This window comes from Postia placenta, assembly GCF_002117355.1.
Source record: "Postia placenta MAD-698-R-SB12 unplaced genomic scaffold POSPLAscaffold_22, whole genome shotgun sequence".
Lineage (NCBI taxonomy): Eukaryota > Fungi > Basidiomycota > Agaricomycetes > Polyporales > Adustoporiaceae > Rhodonia > Rhodonia placenta.
Genome location: NW_020169853.1, coordinates 482,374 through 498,451, shown reverse-complemented (window position 1 = coordinate 498,451; position 16,078 = coordinate 482,374). Strand labels below are relative to the sequence as shown.

Sequence of the window (16,078 nt, the reverse complement as noted above, 5' to 3'; positions counted from 1 at the left end):
CGATAGCACAAGACGATCGATCGGATATCGCAGAGCTTGCTCGCCAACATGCACGCTAAGTACCCAGCTTCATTGCGAGCCCAGCTGTTGGCTCTACTCTTACCTGACAGACTCCCGATAGCTCTCGCCATAGGACTCAAGCCGTCGTCTGTACACAGAAGCGATGATCACATTCCGAATGTTGCATAGCTGGTCATCTACACAGGTTTTTGCGGCTCGTAGTTCAGGTCGATCACAATCACAGGCGAATGGTCCAGCCCGTCTGCTTGGAAGGGGTCCCAGTTGATGTCCCGCTTCAGCGTTGACGACGGTGAGCTTCCGATGCTCGCGCGCAACACCCGCTTAGGGGCTTCCATCTCATTTGGGAACACCTCCGGCGCGAAGTCTTCTTGCGCGAGGACGGATTCAACGTGCACTGTATCGGCACCCAGGCCGATGTCCCCTTAACAATTGTACACGAAGGCGGCGAGCGAAGGTAGCACTCACGGTAATGTGCGAGCCCACGCCCAAAGTTGATACGGCAGAGCACGCCGAAGACGCCGGTGGAGATGAGCACGAGGAAGGAGACGACAGTCACGCTACTGAAGAACTCCCACTGCAGGAACGTGAAGCGGTAAACCTGTGAGGCAAACATGACGGACCACGCCGCAATATATGTGAAGCAGAGGGCTAGGAAGAGTCCCATCGCGAGCTTCATCTCGCGGCGCACTGCGAACCAGCCCTGTATTCGACCACGCATCAGCTTGTATACCTGATAGGTTCCCGAGGCCGCATACCAGTGCAATCCATGGGGGGAGTGTCTGGCGAGTTAGATGCTTCAGCATACGGCGCCGGTCGGGAACATAAATAGAAATACTGACCGCTACAGTAGCAATAAATACGGCAGTATATACATTTGTAAGGTTTGTCATCTTCCCGATCGTGCCCTGCATTAGCCAGGTGATCCACAGCCCAATCGCGCAGACTGTGAAGAATAGCGAGAGCTGCAGGCACACGAATAGCGCCAGGAACCACTGGGATCGCATTGGTCAGGTGAGCCGTATTGCAAATGAAGAGAATACAAGCATACGCGATAGATGCGCACAACCTCCGGGGGTGGGCCAACACGTCGCAGGGTGAACGCAGTGTACATTTTGATGAGTCTGCGCCCGAGGTAGGCAGTGAAGGCGAGCGCAGTGATGTTCAGCACCAGGTCAGTAATCTGTGGATCATGATCAAGATGAGCAATCACGCGCTGTCAAAGCTGAAGTCATGGCGCACATTGAGCGCCGTGCGCATCTTCCAGTGTGTTGGAAAGAAGTTGAAGTGGCACGGGGTGTCCGGCGCGACAATAATGTGCTCAAAATTCGACCGGTAGTGTTGCGTGTGCCAGACGGAATACGCAGACCACATTGTTGCCACCACGCGCGTGAAGGAGACCGCCAGGCTGTCAATCCGAGCATGGACGGTGAGCTTTGCACCGCTGGTTGACTGAATGTCGGGCTTACATTTGCGGGATGGAGCTACATATGATCTAACATCCAGGGAAAGAGTGAGCCCAGGTAGGTTTCATGCATAGATAGATACACACAGCTATAATAGATATAACGAAGAGCCAGAACTGTGCGCCTATGAGTGCAGCATCCTCGTACTTATAGGCACCCATGCTGGGGGAAATGTCGTCAGGTTATGTGGATTACGATCAACAGCCAACCACGTACACCTCGCCAGCGTATATGACCGATTTGGCACACTGTTGGCTGAGAAACACTGTGTTGCTGCTGCCGCCCTCGGTGTAAGTCATGTCGACTCCGTCAACACCGCCTGTGCTGTTCTTGGAGGAGACGATGCTACTTGCTTGGAGCGTCCGACGCGTGAGTGACTGAATTTCGTATTTCTTGCGTTAGTAGCTATATCATATTATGCCAAATCCGCATACATTGATAGCAAGATCATCATGAGAGAGCTGCGTTGCCGTTAGCAGGTCGCCCGTTGGATGATCCGGATTACGTACCGGATCCTCTTCCCGCCTCGGCAAGGTCGAAGTTGTTGTGACGCCCACAGATGAGTACACAAGCTCACACGAGGACACGCCATTTGCAACAACGGGGATCTCGGTACATAGCATCAACGTATACTCGCCATGGCTTATTTTTAGCAAGGAAACTGCGTCCAGCGGGACCTGGGCAGTGTAGACAATGTCCTCAAGGAGCGAGAACGCGCGGATATCGCCGAGGAGGAGCGCAACTTGAATGCCGCCGAGGGCGAAACAGTGTACGCAGGTCAAGACGAGGAAGATGATACCGATGCGCGTGAGTGTGAGCCTGCAATACTGGATGCGTTGCACGAGTTGGTCATTGCGGGGAACAATGGAATGGGTATAGACGTACCAGCTCCTTGGCTCTCGTAATAGATAGCTTGCCTGCAAGTGCGAACATGGCGGATCAATTAAGCGAGCGGAAGGTCGTGAGTCGTATTTAACAAGCGTATGCCGCAGGAGAGCGGGAGAAGATATGTGGACGAGGCCACGCCACGTGGACGGGTCGATACTAACACACGGATAGAAGGAAGGGGGTGAAGGGAAGAAGCCAAAGCGCATGGCATCGCGGGCATATATAAGAGTAGCTCGAAGAAGAGAAGATGTCGGAGGGCTCTGATGCGTTGCCAATGTGAGAGCCACCTGAGCTTGTGGCGGTGTTGGGAGTGATCATCATCACAGGACCCGGGCAACCTCAGAGGTTCTCGGGTTCCAATAGACTGAAGAAGCTGTACATCTCCGCGCAATTTATCCACACTCTTCGAGAACTGATTATGTATACCTCCTTACTTCCATAGGCCTGGAGCACCTTGGGGTCAATCGTTGCGACGTCTGCCTGTTGGCTGGCCGCCGGCCTTCGTATAGACTGAAGTCATGCGCCCCAGGGCTAGCCCATTGAATGTAAGGCTAAAGCGAGAACAGAAACGTAAACGTTTGGCCAAGGTGTTGTAACAGCCGTGAAGTTACATGTCTGAGGCAGGGTTTTAGACTTCAAGAGCAAAGTGGAGTGGTCGGGGTCCTACCATCATTCACGGTAGCTTGTACAAATAGGTACAAATTGGATCATTCCAATCAACGCGCCTCTTGTCAGGCTCCTTCCCGCCGTCTTCGGGAGGTAAGAGGGCTGCATTCGACGGTGGTACTCATGCTACATCCTAAGTACTGTATCCTAAACTAGAACTGATGCCACATGTCACGTGAATGTCATGTGAACATCACGTGCAAATTCAAACTCCACAATCTTAATCCCCTCTACCTCCCTGTGACGGCTGGCACAAAACATTTGTAAACAGCGGTGCTCGGAGGGCAGTCGCCTCGATTGAGCGACTGGGCGCTTGACAAAATATGCTACCTACATTACATAATAAACGCGATCGCATGAGCCAGAACGCGACGCGTCCGAGACACATTGGAACGCGCTGTTGGAGCAGATAATCCATACGTACGCTCTCGCGCTGGCTCTCCGGCTACTATACCGTTCCGTATCGCCCTGTTTTACCTTACGCTATTTACGCGCTGATGCGCTGCCCCTTCTTGGCACTCATCCCGCCATGCGCATGCATGCGCAGCATCAGTGCGCATCGATAGTACCTGTCACGTACCTTGTGCCTGTCGTTTCTGCTCGCCGTCTTATACGCTCGCATTTGCGACTGCACGCTCAGTCTTGCATCGTATCCGAGCACGCACTGAGGGTGAGTACTTAGCTTGTTCTGTTCTCGTTTACACATACTCACGTACATTGTAGTCCTCGTCCTATTTGTTATAGGTATGCATAAATACAAGTCTTGCATCGTATCCGAGCACGCACTGAGGTCCTCGTCCTATTTGTTATAGTCCAACGACGCGTGCTCTAGCCCTGCCGTTGCGTCACGCGCTGCCTCCGTGTCTTGGAGCCATGCACGTCAATGTTCTCACGCAGCTTCTCGAGGTATTTGCAGAGCATTGGTCAACCCAGTGAGTGTTTTGCCTGCGCTGGTTGGTGCAACGCATATGGCATCCTTTGGATCTCGCGTGCAACCTTCAATCACCTGCCATTCACAAGGGTCATGGCCCAGCTTTGCAAATGTCTTCTTTTGGATAGCGCCGATGGTTGGCAGGAGGGGCTTGTGTAGGGGCATTGCAGATAGCAAACATGTTCATCTTCACCCATTCTTTAACTCTGTTTTCAAGGCAGCGCAGCTGGATGCTCATTTTGACGAGAGCAAATATTATGACATTTAGTTCTCCGCTTTTAGTTTTTGGCCGTGATCTCATACTATATGGAGGAAGTCCGGCTCCAAGCGCCGCTGTTTACAAATGTTTTGTGCCAGCCGTCACAGGGAGGTGAGGGGGATTAAGATTGTGGAGTTTGAATATTTGGGTAACGCACGTGACATGTGTGATGGGATCTAAGATATGATCTTCCCTAAGCTATTGGGACTGAGCATGAATTCCGCCCTCGAATGAAGTCCCCCTCACCTCCCGAAGACGGCGGGAAGGAGCCTGGCCTCTTGTGCGCCTCTCCCGTTTAGGGAAATGCCGATGGTCCTAGTTTCAACCTGCAGTGCGCGCTCTGCCTTGTCGCCATCGCAAACGGAACAGCACTCTTGTGGGAGCCCCGGCGAACTATGCAGATGCATACACTTGTGCCCCATTCTCGACTCCATCGTGATATGGGAGAAGTGGTACTACAAGAAGCACGGCAGCCCACGCTGTTTGCTTCTGACATCGGTTCTAGTGCTGCCATCGTCGGCTCTCGCCGGCTTGCCCATAAGGTTCCGATAATGCTGTATCTTGCTCAGGGTTCACGAGAGTGTCTCCAGCCTGACAAGCTCACGTCTCCCCTGCTGTGTGAGATAAGCCCCTGCCGCATCGCACGTTCGCTGGGGCGCTGACTCTCCAAGGGCCCACCAGCTATACTTGGCTGCGACCACCATGACCATGCTGTGGAGATCTTAATGTCAGTTAATATTGCGTCCGTAGATTGAAGATTTCACATCGCACACGGGCGTGCAGTTGAGACGTTCCACTGCATCCGGAACTTGCGCGCGCTCACAGGACATGCGTTGTGCAGTGCCGCCTGCGATGCGCGCAAGCCAACTCAATCAGTCGAGGTCGTTCGCGAAACTCGACCGCTCGGCGTATATGACCCTGTTGGGTGGTCATACCCCGGTGGTACACAAGGCATGTTGTTCGCTAGCTCGTTCCGAATCCGCACATGATATGTACTGAAGAGAGCGCCGAGGCTAAGACATGTGTCTTGATATGTGTCTGTTGTATGTTCGGCAGGAAATGTCAATGTTGCAGACACCTACAGCAACGCCCATCCTGATATTGACAGGATCATGGCATGCAGTGGCACCTTTCGTTGATTTATGCGATGTCGTCCTCATGGCTGAGCAAACATTCTCAAATCCATGGCCGCGTGCACCTCTTTTTTACCACCACCGGTACTGAACACGCTGCGGTACATTTCAAGGTTCAAAGTAACTGTGCATTGCGATGTCCGTGACATGGTACACATTCCGAGGTGGATAGCGTGGGATTGTTGAATGACTTCGTTGTGAGACACAGACATTCCATTGCTCAATCAGACATCATTGATGAGTACTGCCACAAATAACACTGCGTTGTTCTGGTATCCTGCTTACATGATCTGTGTCCGACATGTTGTTGGCAGGCCAAAGAGACAGAAGTCAGATTAGCGGCAACCTCGGAATAGAACAGGAAGGCGTAAAGTCGTCACTTTCGTTAGATCCAAGGCGTGGAGACAAATGAACCAAGATAGCTATACAATTGAGACCGAGTCCATTCCTTCCACTATATCTAAACAAATGTATGCCCGAAAGCAGCATAAATTGCAATGCGATGATCCGTCTATTCTGGGAGATCGAAGCCCGCTGCGTGCAGTAATGTTGCAAACTGCAATTGGTATGGTTTCAGTATGTCCGCCGGATGACACGAACGAGTTACTCGCCTGAACCTTCGCGATTGACCTGAGCTGCTCAAAGTCATATCCAGGGCGGTCGCTCAGATCGCCTGGCACCATGGTGAAACTCTCAGAACATGTTCGAGAAAGTATAGCAGGAGATACATACCGCTATTATGGTACATAGGATCCGCGACGGGACCTGCGCGCTCAAAGATCTGGGTTGCAGGGAAGCCCTGCTCGTGGAAGCTTTGATGGTCGCTACAGCACGCCTACAGAGCAATGCCAATAATGAGGAAGCCTTCGCACATCCATCACATGTCATGCGTACCGATGTGAAGCCGACCATCAGCTCGGGGCTGTAGATAGCGGACAGGTTGGACACGAGCTCGGCCACCTCAGTCGTGCCGATGCTGCATTGCCGTCAGTAGATATTCATACGTCATGAACGTGTTATCTCACTACTTAGGGAGGCCTAGCTGCGGGGGCTCGCCGGCAGCATGGTATGCGAGCATGTCTGCCTGGATCATTAGCGTCAGATCCGCGTCCTTCTCACGCATCTCGCCTGCAGGATCAAGTTAGTATTCGTAGCCGCACTCGCGAATGCAATAAGTGCTCACGAGCGTATGCTTTAGATCCTAGCAGACCCTGCTCTTCACCCGCAAACGCGCACAGCTGCACGTTCTTGCGGAACGTGATGCCCTTACGGGCGATCGTGCGGGCGATCGCGAGAAGGGCCGTCGTCCCCGATCCGTCGTCGTCTCCGCCGGGCGCACGCGTGCTGCCGAACGACCCGCGGCTGTCGTAGTGCGCACTGAGGAGCAGGGTTTCGGTCGTGTCCTCCGTCGCTTCGTACGCACTACACAGGCTCACGTCAGGGGACCGCCTAAGACGACGCGGGCCATCACGCACCAGATGACGTTCGGCGCGAAGCCATCTAGGAACGGCTTGAGCTCGCACGTCGCGCCAGTGCTCTCGAATTGCTCCTTCAGCCAGTCGGCCGCATCCAATGCGCCCTGCGAAAACGAGTGGCGCGAGACGAGCCCGGATTTGGGGTCCTCACCCGTGAGATAGCGTACGTCTGCTTGCATGACCGGAACAGAGATGTTGCCGACGACCGACGCGACTACGGGGTCAAACGCGATAGACGCAAGCAGCTCACGCACGCGCGCGCGTGCGTCCGCAGGGACAGGCACATAGGAGACGGGTGCAGAAGGGATTGGCGTCGCCTTCCAGAAGCGTGGGAGGTGAGCGTCGATGGTGTGCGCGAGCGACGAGGGTACGGCGAGTACTACATCGGAGGGCAAACGGGACAGAGCGAGACAGGCGGGGCGCTCGTTGGTCAAGACGTGCTGCTGCTGCGCGCCCGATACGATAGCGGCCTCCGGAGTCGCATGCTGCAATCCAGCGATGAACTGCGTTATCTCATCGAGGGATGAGCCTACGAGTGACTCATCGACCGCCTTGTGCTCCAGCCAGACGAGCTGCTGGCCCTGCATGTCCTCGAGCGGTACCACGCTCCCGCCCTCGAGGAAGTCACCTGCCCAGGCAAGGCAGTCATCGCTGACAAGGAAGACGCTGTCGTGACCGAACTGCCCGTGGTATGATGTGGTGAGGCATGACTCCTGCGCGAAGAGAGCAGGGCTATGCGGGGTGACGAGGAGGAAGGCGAGGGGGGCGACGGCAGTCGCGATCATGGTGGTCACGATGTGAGAGCCGTTGACTGTTAGCAGACGGGACTCCGCCACCGCCGGCGCGGGACGTCTCCCGAGCATCTCACATTGACTGCGACGGAAATGGCAAGTGTCAAAGTTCCACTGACCTTGTTAGGAGCACCGCAACGATTATCCTCCTGGCGTGGAATAGCTACATGTACTACCTATACCACAGCATCATGACATGATGAGAGTGTTCAATTGAGATGAATGCCAAACGGCAAGATCAACAACATGCCAGTGGACCAACCCGCGCACTAAAGGGAAGACTTATCCCGTAGGTCAGCATCGTTTCATGAGACTCGCAATGTGCGTCAATCACTTTCATTTGTGCAGAATTGCTTCTCAACGGCAGCCGTAACATCATCATGGGCTCCTCTTATGTAGATGGAACCTCAGAGTGAGGCGGCATCTCTTAGCAGCGGTATTATCTAGCAATGATGAAGCATGCGCGCAACTGCAGTAAGGAAATGTTTCCTCGTTTCGAGATGGATTGCACTCAAGCAAATCTACCCTCACGACCATCATGATCGTTAGGCAGATGTGTCTAAATTACAACGAAAGTGGTATTCTTCAATTCTGTCTTGTCTGTCAGTTTCTAGTCCACCGCTGCTACATTTACTGGCTCCTCGGCAGGAAGAGCACTAATGCATACCTAGAGGCGCGTTATAATTCCGGGAAGGCGGAGGGCGTGTAAACATATTCACTTTCCGTTGTACCGCCAATGCTCCCCGCTCTTATCGAGCTTGTCGGCCTTCTCCTTGTCCACAGCAACGACGACGTCCGCCTTGTTCGTGCGGAGGCTAAGAATGGGAAAAGATCCAGCGAGTGGGCCTGATAATGAGTCCATATGAGTGTCAGTGATCGCATGTCATACAATAGAGATGCATTTGACGATCAGTGTGGTACATTCCCCGCATGGCGGGAAAATGAAGAACACATGTGAATATGGGTATATGATGCCAGGACGATGGGGAATGGACGCACCGAGTGCTTCGCGGAAGGGCGTCCACGCTGGCCACCTCACATCTCCCGTCAATCTGGAAAAATTGGGCAATTAGCGCCCGGGAACGAAGCATGAGGTGCGATGGATGTGTCTTACTTCCGGAAGCTGGTTGGCAAGCATGATCATCAGCTGCGTGTGGAAGGTGTGGATATGGATACATAACGTACTTCAGGTCTCCCTTGTGGGGTCGTTAGTCTGGCACGGGCGCAGCGATATGAATGTGGACATACTTTGAAAATAACGAGTCCACTGTTCTTGAGCCCGTTGTACACTTCAGGGCCGAGCTCCGCCATGTTCCAGTACGGATATGGTAACGTCCAGAAATTGGCCTGGGACCCGGTGTTTGTGCTTCAGCCTCATCATATGTTTTCGACAAACACTAACCTTGATGTCCGACGCACCCAGCGGCGTGTCTATCGGAACGGATAGTGCGAACACACCGTTCTCGAGGTACCCCGCCCACCGCGTGACCATCTCCCTTAAATGCGTGCGCGATTCGGGACGCTCTGAGGGCGTCGGGATCGCCCCTTCGCTCTGTTCATGGGCGGTGGTCTGGGCCTCTGACTCGGGTGGGAAGAAGGCAGGCGAGAGGAGAGAGGAAATCGCGGACTTGAAATCCGGCGGCGTCACGTCGGAGACAAACCAGGGGAGCAGCTTCGGGCTACGGGTCGCTCGCGTCAAGGCGGACCAGGCAATGATAGCACGGAAAAAGCGAAAGCGTACTGGAAGACAACCTTGGAGACGTAGGGCGTATAGGTGACCAAGAAATCGGCGAAGACAAAGTCAGTGAAGAGCTGTCGTAGTAAAGACTTGTCAGGATAGCATTGTTGTGCCAAGAGGTAGTTCCGCACCTCGAATCCAGCTGCGCAGACCCGGAGTAAACGACCAGTCTAGGATGGCGGATTGTGCGCACCGTTGTCAAGGACGAAGTCGACCTGCCCATCCTTGAGACCCGTGATGTGCGACCAGACCTTGTCCTGGTCGTCTGTCAGGATGTACTCCGAGCGCGCGGCCTGTGCATCACGTCCAACGGACTGCAGGTTTTGGATGTCATCATGTGACAAATGTGTCAGCATGGAAAGGTCCTATTACAATATGGTCCACTTAGTCAATATGCCCGTTCTTAGCACCGAAAGGTCCATACTGTTGCATTCCCCCTGCGTTATCCTAGAGTCAGTGTACGGGTGAGTTGTTCTGGAACGCTGTTCGCACCATAGACAAATCTGAATCATCTCTTTGAATATCACGTTTAAGTTAGCAGGGTCCGCGGCGAGCTTCTCCTTGTCGCGCTCAAGCTCGTGCATCGTGGTGGCCAGCTCTAAAGAAATAAGATCAGTATTCTAGGGCTCACAATGCCATTGGCACGGCTGGGAGTTTCCAAAAGCGTCATGGTACACATTCGTCACTCACGGAATATTGCCCTGGAACTCTTCTTGAATGTATCTTGCTTTTGGAGTAGGAACGGGTCATAAGACTTCCAGTGCGTCGACTGCACGAAATACGAGCGGAGCAGTCGGTACCTGTAATTTCGTTACCAAGGCAGCATATGCCATAGATGTATCACGAACAAGAAGCACCTGACAGGGATGAGTGAGAAACGCGTAAGGCCACGAGAAGTCAACCTACTCGGAGAAGAGCCAAGGTACCTGGAACCAGGACCCTTTGCCTTGTTCAGTGAGCTTAGTGAGTTCTGTATTGTAAATCTCTACTTGCGGCTCGCCGTCATCTTGTATTGGCCTTCGATTTCGCCGCGCCAATGCACATCCTCGATTAGAAATTGTTCAGTGTGATATTTATTAACTCACTCAAGAGGTCGGTCTCTTGCCATCTCGTATTTGAGCTTGCCGATTCTCTCGATGATCGCTTTACCCTCATCTATTGTTGCTTGCGTGATCCTCATATCCTCGCCCGAGGGGTCCTTCTCGGCTATAGCAAGGCTAAAATCATGGTTACGGCGATATATTGTGTCGATGATATTAGTGAGGATGATCGGCCATCGCTTCAGGACGGTCTCGTAGCTGAGGATTCCGAATTTCAGATCAATACATGAAAGGACGGTGGGCGATGAAGAACCCACGCAAAGCTATGTCACGAAAATACACCATCAATATATACACTAAGAAATAGTATGAGCGACCTTGCCACACCTATTCTTATCGGTGAAGTCGTATGGTGAGTACGGAGCTTCGTACATCTTGCTACCAAATCCACGGGTCGGTCAGCGCTGCGGGTATGCTATTCAAGACGCAACGTACCGAGTCAGCGGAAGTGTTTGTTCAGCGGAAGTGCGTCTATAGAGCTCCCAGAGTTATTCGGCGTTGGATAGACTTCAGAGCAAGCTGAGAGGCCGAGGCTGGGGTACATACAGTAACTTAAGTACCGTGGAACGATCGATCGGGCGGACCGTGCCGATAGCGGACCTCGCTAGATCTACGAGATCTGCTCTGCAGCCTTGCTGCCAAACTTGTAGCTCAGCAAACAATTCACAAGCTTAGTTCCAACTCTGCATACAATTCAGTTGGTTCTGGGAACACGACACTCTGAAGCTAGATAACCGTGCAAGCACGAGGCGCCCTCCGCGGCGATGAAAGAAGTCATCTATATACAAGCAGGGCATTTTGCCAATTACGTCGGCACTCATTTCTGGAATACCCAAGAAAGCTATTTCACGTATGAGGAGGGCGAAGAATCTGAAGTGGACCACGATGTCTCTTTCAGAGAGGGATTGTCGCTGAAGGTATGTGACCGACAAGTTACTCGAATTCCACGATATGTATGTTTACGGCCATGCCTAATGTCTTTCATGCAAAGGGTGACCAGACTTACTGTCCACGACTACTTGTATTTGACCGCAAAGGTCAGCCAACTCGACGAGTAGGACTTCTGACCTCTGACACGGACGCAAAGTAAATTTCGGCACACTCTCCGCTGCATCTGGCCTGTACGGAGACGACGAAGAGGAATCTGCAGCACAGGTATTGTCTACATGGTAATATAGTCAATCCTGCAGCGCAAAACAATATGGATCGCTCACGACTATTCCAGGGGAGGGGGCGTAGTGGAATATCGTCAAGAGCGCATGCCGAAAAGTAGATATCAACAACGTCTCGACGACGAGGCGCAGGATGCAGACAAAGAGATCTCCGGACAAGTCAAGCCTGTCTCCGATACAGACATACGCTACTGGTCGGATTTCAATCGTGTATTTCTGCATCCTCGTACCCTTCAGCGGCTACCGGACCTAGCCGATTGGGAAAGTGCAGAGGGCGATTGGTATGCTGGGAAGGATGTTTTCGAAAGACACGTCTCAGTGAGAGGGGAATCTTCCATACATTTGAGAACATTTGACACTGAGACGATTCTTCCAGGAAACAGATCTTATGGAAGAGTCTCTTCGACAGTTTATCGAAGAATGTGATAACATCCAGGCGAGTTTCGCGTAGCATTCCATACTTGCTCTGTATCTCATCAAACGTTGAATTATCAGGGATTACAAGTGATCAACGACACTGGCAGCTTTGGTGGCTTCACAAATGCATTTCTTACATCATTCCGAGACGACTTTCCTAAGCTCCCATGTTTGGCATTTCCACTGCTCTCAAGCGCTGTTTCCTCAGGGCTAGATCCAGAGAATGTAAACTTCGACTTGTTCAATCACCGCGTCTTGTGCTCAACGTGTTACAGGATCTCGCTATGAGGAAGGTGGTGAACGACGCACTATTTATCAACAGTTTGGACGGGCTTGCTACAATGACTGTCCCCATCCACTCTCCAGAGACTTGGGCAGCAGGAGAGTGGTTGGAAGGGATTTCGTTAAACGTAGGCCTCGAGTCGCACTGTTGTACCAAACCTTGACTGATATCTTATCTTCAGCGCAACAGCACACATCAGACGTCCGCCGTTCTGTCTGCTCACATAGAGAGCGTGACACTTCCTCTAAGGTCGGTAAATCTCGCCATAAGTCCAAACCTGTCGGCTCACATCGCAGCTCCTACCTGTTTGTAGGTTGAAAGGTTCCGCGGAAGACCTCGCTAGCGTCTGCGGTACACTTAACTGGGGTGGCGGTAATCGATTTGCTCACCTCTCTGGGATGCTCCCGCTCCCGCCATCACTTGTGCCTGAGCGTGACTTTGATCGTAAGATACACGACTTCTCTGTGCAGTTAACTACGGGCTCCAAGGTCAGGCCGGCCACAGTGTGTAAATTTTGCTGCCGAGTCATGCTGTCAGACCGTTATACATATCGTTCACAGGTCAACAGGTATGACTACGCGCGGATATATGTTTCGCGTGGGTTCTCTTCTTTCGACCGACGCCAACTGGACCAGTGGACTGAGTCCCAGAGGCCATTACCGCAGAGGTATGCATGCCTATCCAGATCTAGGACATCGCCCTGACATACAAGTCACACGTATTGAAGCATTTATGCGCCCGCATATCCTATCCCCACCTCCTTCCCATCCTTCTTCACCTCACCTCCTGCCCCGTCGCCCGCACAGCCAGCCCACCCTTCACGCGTGCAGAATCGACTCCCGTCGACGCGCATGCTCTCCTCCCTGCACACGACTCCGCAGACCTCGCGCTTCTTTGGGGCGTACGCATCGGCCGTAGACAAGTGCGCGCGTCTGCGTCCGGACGTGTTGGGCGCGATGGGGGTCGAAAAGGACGAGGTGCGCGAGCTGAGGGATGGATTGTGGGCGCTGAGAGATGAATATGCAGGCGCAGATGATAGCGAGCTTGAGGCTGAGGCTGAGACGTTGGGAGAGGATGAGGAATAGTAATCTATCTAATTGTAACGTATCATCGATCTGCAGACTCTTGCAGATGCTTGCCAAGCATATCGCGTGCGAAGCCCATACCGAAGTCGTTGGAGCATGCTTGGAAAGAGACGCAGAAAAAGGCTACGAGAGAGGTTGTACGCCACAGGTTGGCGGTCAAGATATGGCCTCCCATTGCTTATTTATTCTGTTCGCTGAGAGCGAATCAATCACGATGAACAATAAGAAACGAGATTACAGAGGGACGACCTCGTATTCAACCATGCCCCATGAAGCTCACACAGCATTGCTCCGCAGCCTTGGCTGCCTCATTAGCCAACAAGCATCCGGCTCTCATGCGAATTATAAGACACAGAAAATATCTCACATGCGCTCAATCAATGTTCACGAGCAAATGTTAATCAATCAATCATGGATGCATTCGCGCAATCCCCTATACACTGACTGCAATGATGCAGCTCTCCATCTCTCAGCCCGCGCCCTCTGCCTCAGCGCACCCAATCTTCACAAATAAAACAAACAAAGAAGTTCAAAAGGTCCTTTGACTACACGCTAAAATCGACGCGTGTAACCTGCTTAACAGTGATTAATATCTCGACGTCCGGCCTCACAGACAGCTGTGATCCCGTACCGAAATGAGCGAGTCGCTCTGAGATCAAGCGATGGTGCAAGAATAGTTCGTCGTCCCGTTGCCGGTATCGTAGTCGGCAGGGATCTGCTCGGTCTCCTCCAAGGGAACAGGTGCAGCAATGGTGAAGGCGTCCATTGGCTCGGGAGAGTGCAAGAAATGCGAAATCTCGAAGGGTAGCGGTTCTCGAGGTGGATGAGTCGCTACTGGACCCTTCTGCCCACAGAACTTATATCCTTCGGACAAGGCCTGTAACAATAAACGCACTGAGACCTTCGAGGCCGCGGGACCGTCGCTTTGCTGTGTGTAGCCCCTCTACAAGTGACAGCTGTGTCGTATTCCAGCTATTGTCTTTCTCTGCAATGAAGAAATGGACCCTTGGTGGCTTTGACCGGAATCAAATCAGTAGATGCATATGTCAAGTTGAATCTATCCGTAAGGTACGGACTGTCACCTCAGGGGCTGCCGATACTTCGATTCTACGTGTGCCGTCCCCGGATCCCTGCTCGTTCGGCGGCCGAGGCTGTTCGAGGATCATCTCCCATTGCGTCTTCTTCACTGCGTCTAGTACTGCTTAAAATCTGTGGCGCATCTTCTACTATTGTTGTTATAGAAAGGCTAACCCGTGCGCGACAATCTGACAGAGAGCGTATAGGGGCCTCAGTGGCGCGTGAGGCGAGCCATTCGACGAGTCTCCTGATATCGTCCCTGCAGCGCCTTGCGGTATGCCACCGTTGCTGCCGTGTTCACCACTCACTGTGAGAGATTGTTGGCATTCTCTTAGGTTGCGAGGTAGTGACCAAATCTGCCACACAGTATTTCTGGTTATAGATGTGTAGACGCCCAGGCACCGAAAGGGGGGACTGTTGCGACTAAATACTCGTAATGATGTCACTTGTATAGACATGATAGAGAAGGCCAGCTTACTTCAGACAGTAGAGACGAGGACCGTTCCGTTATGACATACCCATTCACGGGCCAGACTGCTCGACACGGCACCTATACGCCCCAGCCGATAGGCAGAATCACCGTGATCAGGACGCGTCACTACAGTCCATTTGCAAACAGACTTCGAACGTCGCAAGGCCAGCGGTAACGGCTCCTTCGTAAGGCGGCGAGCCGGTAAGAAGCGCAGCCTGCACAGCGACGTGCATCGCGCCACCCAAACCCGGGATCCTCGACAAACGTGAATGAAACATCCCTCGATATACTTGCCGAGAATTCCCGATAGTACGGGACTGGGAGACGATCGCACGTTCTCTCTGAACTAGGAGGATCTACGAAGCTGCTTCTCTGGCGCATTAATCGGCAATGACCTTCGGAGAAGTACATTTTCGGTCTTGTTGAGAGGTGAGCATTTGGAACGCGTGGAGTGAAAATCACAAATTACCCGGTAAATTCTTCCCGTATGCCATAAAGCAGTCATCTTCGATAGTCGTATGCGGATAACAGAAGGCAACTCGCATATAAGCGCCAAAGTTCCGTAGATGTGAGCTGTTGATAATACTAGACAGATAGGGAGAAAGCGTGGACCATGAGTCATAGGCGAACTTGGACAAGCGTGGATCTCAGCGGAGAAGCCCAGATGGGCGAAACGTGCTGACCGCTCATGTCTGCGCAACCTCAGGCAAGGTGACCAAGAACACCTATCTCGCGACATCGATACGCCGACTGGAATATGCCAACTTCTTTTCCGATGTTGTTGAATCCACTGCGATTAGGATTTACCCTTCATGTGAGATGAGATGAGATTTACAGGTAACAGACTTAACCTCAGACTTAACCTCAAGAACGACTTCTCGCGACGGTTCGCCAAGCGCCCGAGCCGTGAGCTTACAGGACAGGTTGTAGCCAATCTGGGAAACATAGCGTGCGCGGTATGACACCGGTTGGCTGCGATAGGAGGACGGGATGCATCGATGGGGTAATTACGAGGAGCGATCAAGGACATCTGGTCGATTCATAGGAGCAACTCGGCTCACGAGCTCAGAGATCTGACAAACGTTCACCCGAAAACCGGCGTCGGTG

The 16,078-nt window shown here is 52.6% G+C and overlaps 5 protein-coding genes across 5 annotated transcripts; 1 reads left to right on the top strand and 4 right to left on the bottom strand.

Annotated features, from left to right (window-relative positions):
• Positions 1-197: 197 nt before the first annotated feature.
• On the bottom strand, positions 198-2,417 carry POSPLADRAFT_1050592 (hypothetical protein; the record flags this gene model as incomplete). Its single annotated transcript, XM_024480019.1, has 11 exons — positions 198-415; positions 487-800; positions 861-862; positions 894-983; positions 1,085-1,201; positions 1,261-1,426; positions 1,488-1,513; positions 1,571-1,646; positions 1,701-1,861; positions 1,994-2,311; positions 2,370-2,417. The coding sequence occupies 11 exons, from the start codon at positions 2,415-2,417 to the stop codon at positions 198-200; spliced, it is 1,536 nt and encodes a 511-aa protein (XP_024333489.1).
• Positions 2,418-5,715: 3,298 nt separating this feature from the next.
• Positions 5,716-7,640, bottom strand: POSPLADRAFT_1186519 (hypothetical protein). The gene is made up of 8 exons (XM_024489229.1): positions 7,249-7,640; positions 6,837-7,215; positions 6,545-6,783; positions 6,387-6,489; positions 6,256-6,337; positions 6,094-6,196; positions 5,973-6,034; positions 5,716-5,917 (listed from the first exon to the last, which is right to left on the bottom strand). The coding sequence occupies exons 1-8, from the start codon at positions 7,619-7,621 to the stop codon at positions 5,873-5,875; spliced, it is 1,386 nt and encodes a 461-aa protein (XP_024333488.1). The 5' UTR covers positions 7,622-7,640; the 3' UTR covers positions 5,716-5,872.
• Positions 7,641-8,342: 702 nt separating this feature from the next.
• Positions 8,343-10,973, bottom strand: POSPLADRAFT_1076550 (hypothetical protein; the record flags this gene model as incomplete). The annotated part of the gene is made up of 18 exons (XM_024482927.1): positions 10,902-10,973; positions 10,793-10,845; positions 10,723-10,728; positions 10,451-10,663; positions 10,272-10,382; positions 10,214-10,222; positions 10,056-10,165; positions 9,858-9,963; positions 9,790-9,802; positions 9,559-9,730; positions 9,497-9,507; positions 9,369-9,439; positions 9,030-9,306; positions 8,876-8,974; positions 8,813-8,823; positions 8,742-8,750; positions 8,627-8,679; positions 8,343-8,473 (listed from the first exon to the last, which is right to left on the bottom strand). Exons 2-18 carry the CDS (start codon positions 10,837-10,839, stop codon positions 8,343-8,345), a joined length of 1,449 nt encoding a protein of 482 aa, XP_024333487.1. The 5' UTR covers positions 10,840-10,845; positions 10,902-10,973.
• A 256-nt stretch (positions 10,974-11,229) lies between these two features.
• Positions 11,230-13,422, top strand: POSPLADRAFT_1037387 (hypothetical protein; the record flags this gene model as incomplete). Its single annotated transcript, XM_024477218.1, has 10 exons — positions 11,230-11,382; positions 11,457-11,502; positions 11,553-11,620; positions 11,644-11,955; positions 12,133-12,279; positions 12,330-12,464; positions 12,519-12,586; positions 12,651-12,840; positions 12,898-13,004; positions 13,065-13,422. 10 exons carry the CDS (start codon positions 11,230-11,232, stop codon positions 13,420-13,422), a joined length of 1,584 nt encoding a protein of 527 aa, XP_024333486.1.
• A 655-nt stretch (positions 13,423-14,077) lies between these two features.
• Positions 14,078-15,204, bottom strand: POSPLADRAFT_1037386 (hypothetical protein; the record flags this gene model as incomplete). The annotated part of the gene is made up of 6 exons (XM_024477217.1): positions 14,078-14,286; positions 14,318-14,435; positions 14,499-14,620; positions 14,808-14,922; positions 15,018-15,049; positions 15,102-15,204. The coding sequence occupies 6 exons, from the start codon at positions 15,202-15,204 to the stop codon at positions 14,078-14,080; spliced, it is 699 nt and encodes a 232-aa protein (XP_024333485.1).
• Positions 15,205-16,078: the final 874 nt, after the last annotated feature.

Bases quoted from the DNA above. Each gene is read 5' to 3' on its own strand.
- POSPLADRAFT_1186519 (XM_024489229.1), bottom strand. From the start codon at position 7,621: ATGATCGCGACTGCCGTCGCCCCCCTCGCCTTCCTCCTCGTCACCCCG. The intron at 7,216-7,248 runs GTCTCGCTCTGT...CCTCCGATGTAG, and splicing joins GACCAACGAGCGCCCCGCCT to TACTCGCCGTACCCTCGTCG. The intron at 6,035-6,093 runs GTATGTATCTCC...CCATGGTGCCAG, and splicing joins TCCTATGTACCATAATAGCG to GCGATCTGAGCGACCGCCCT.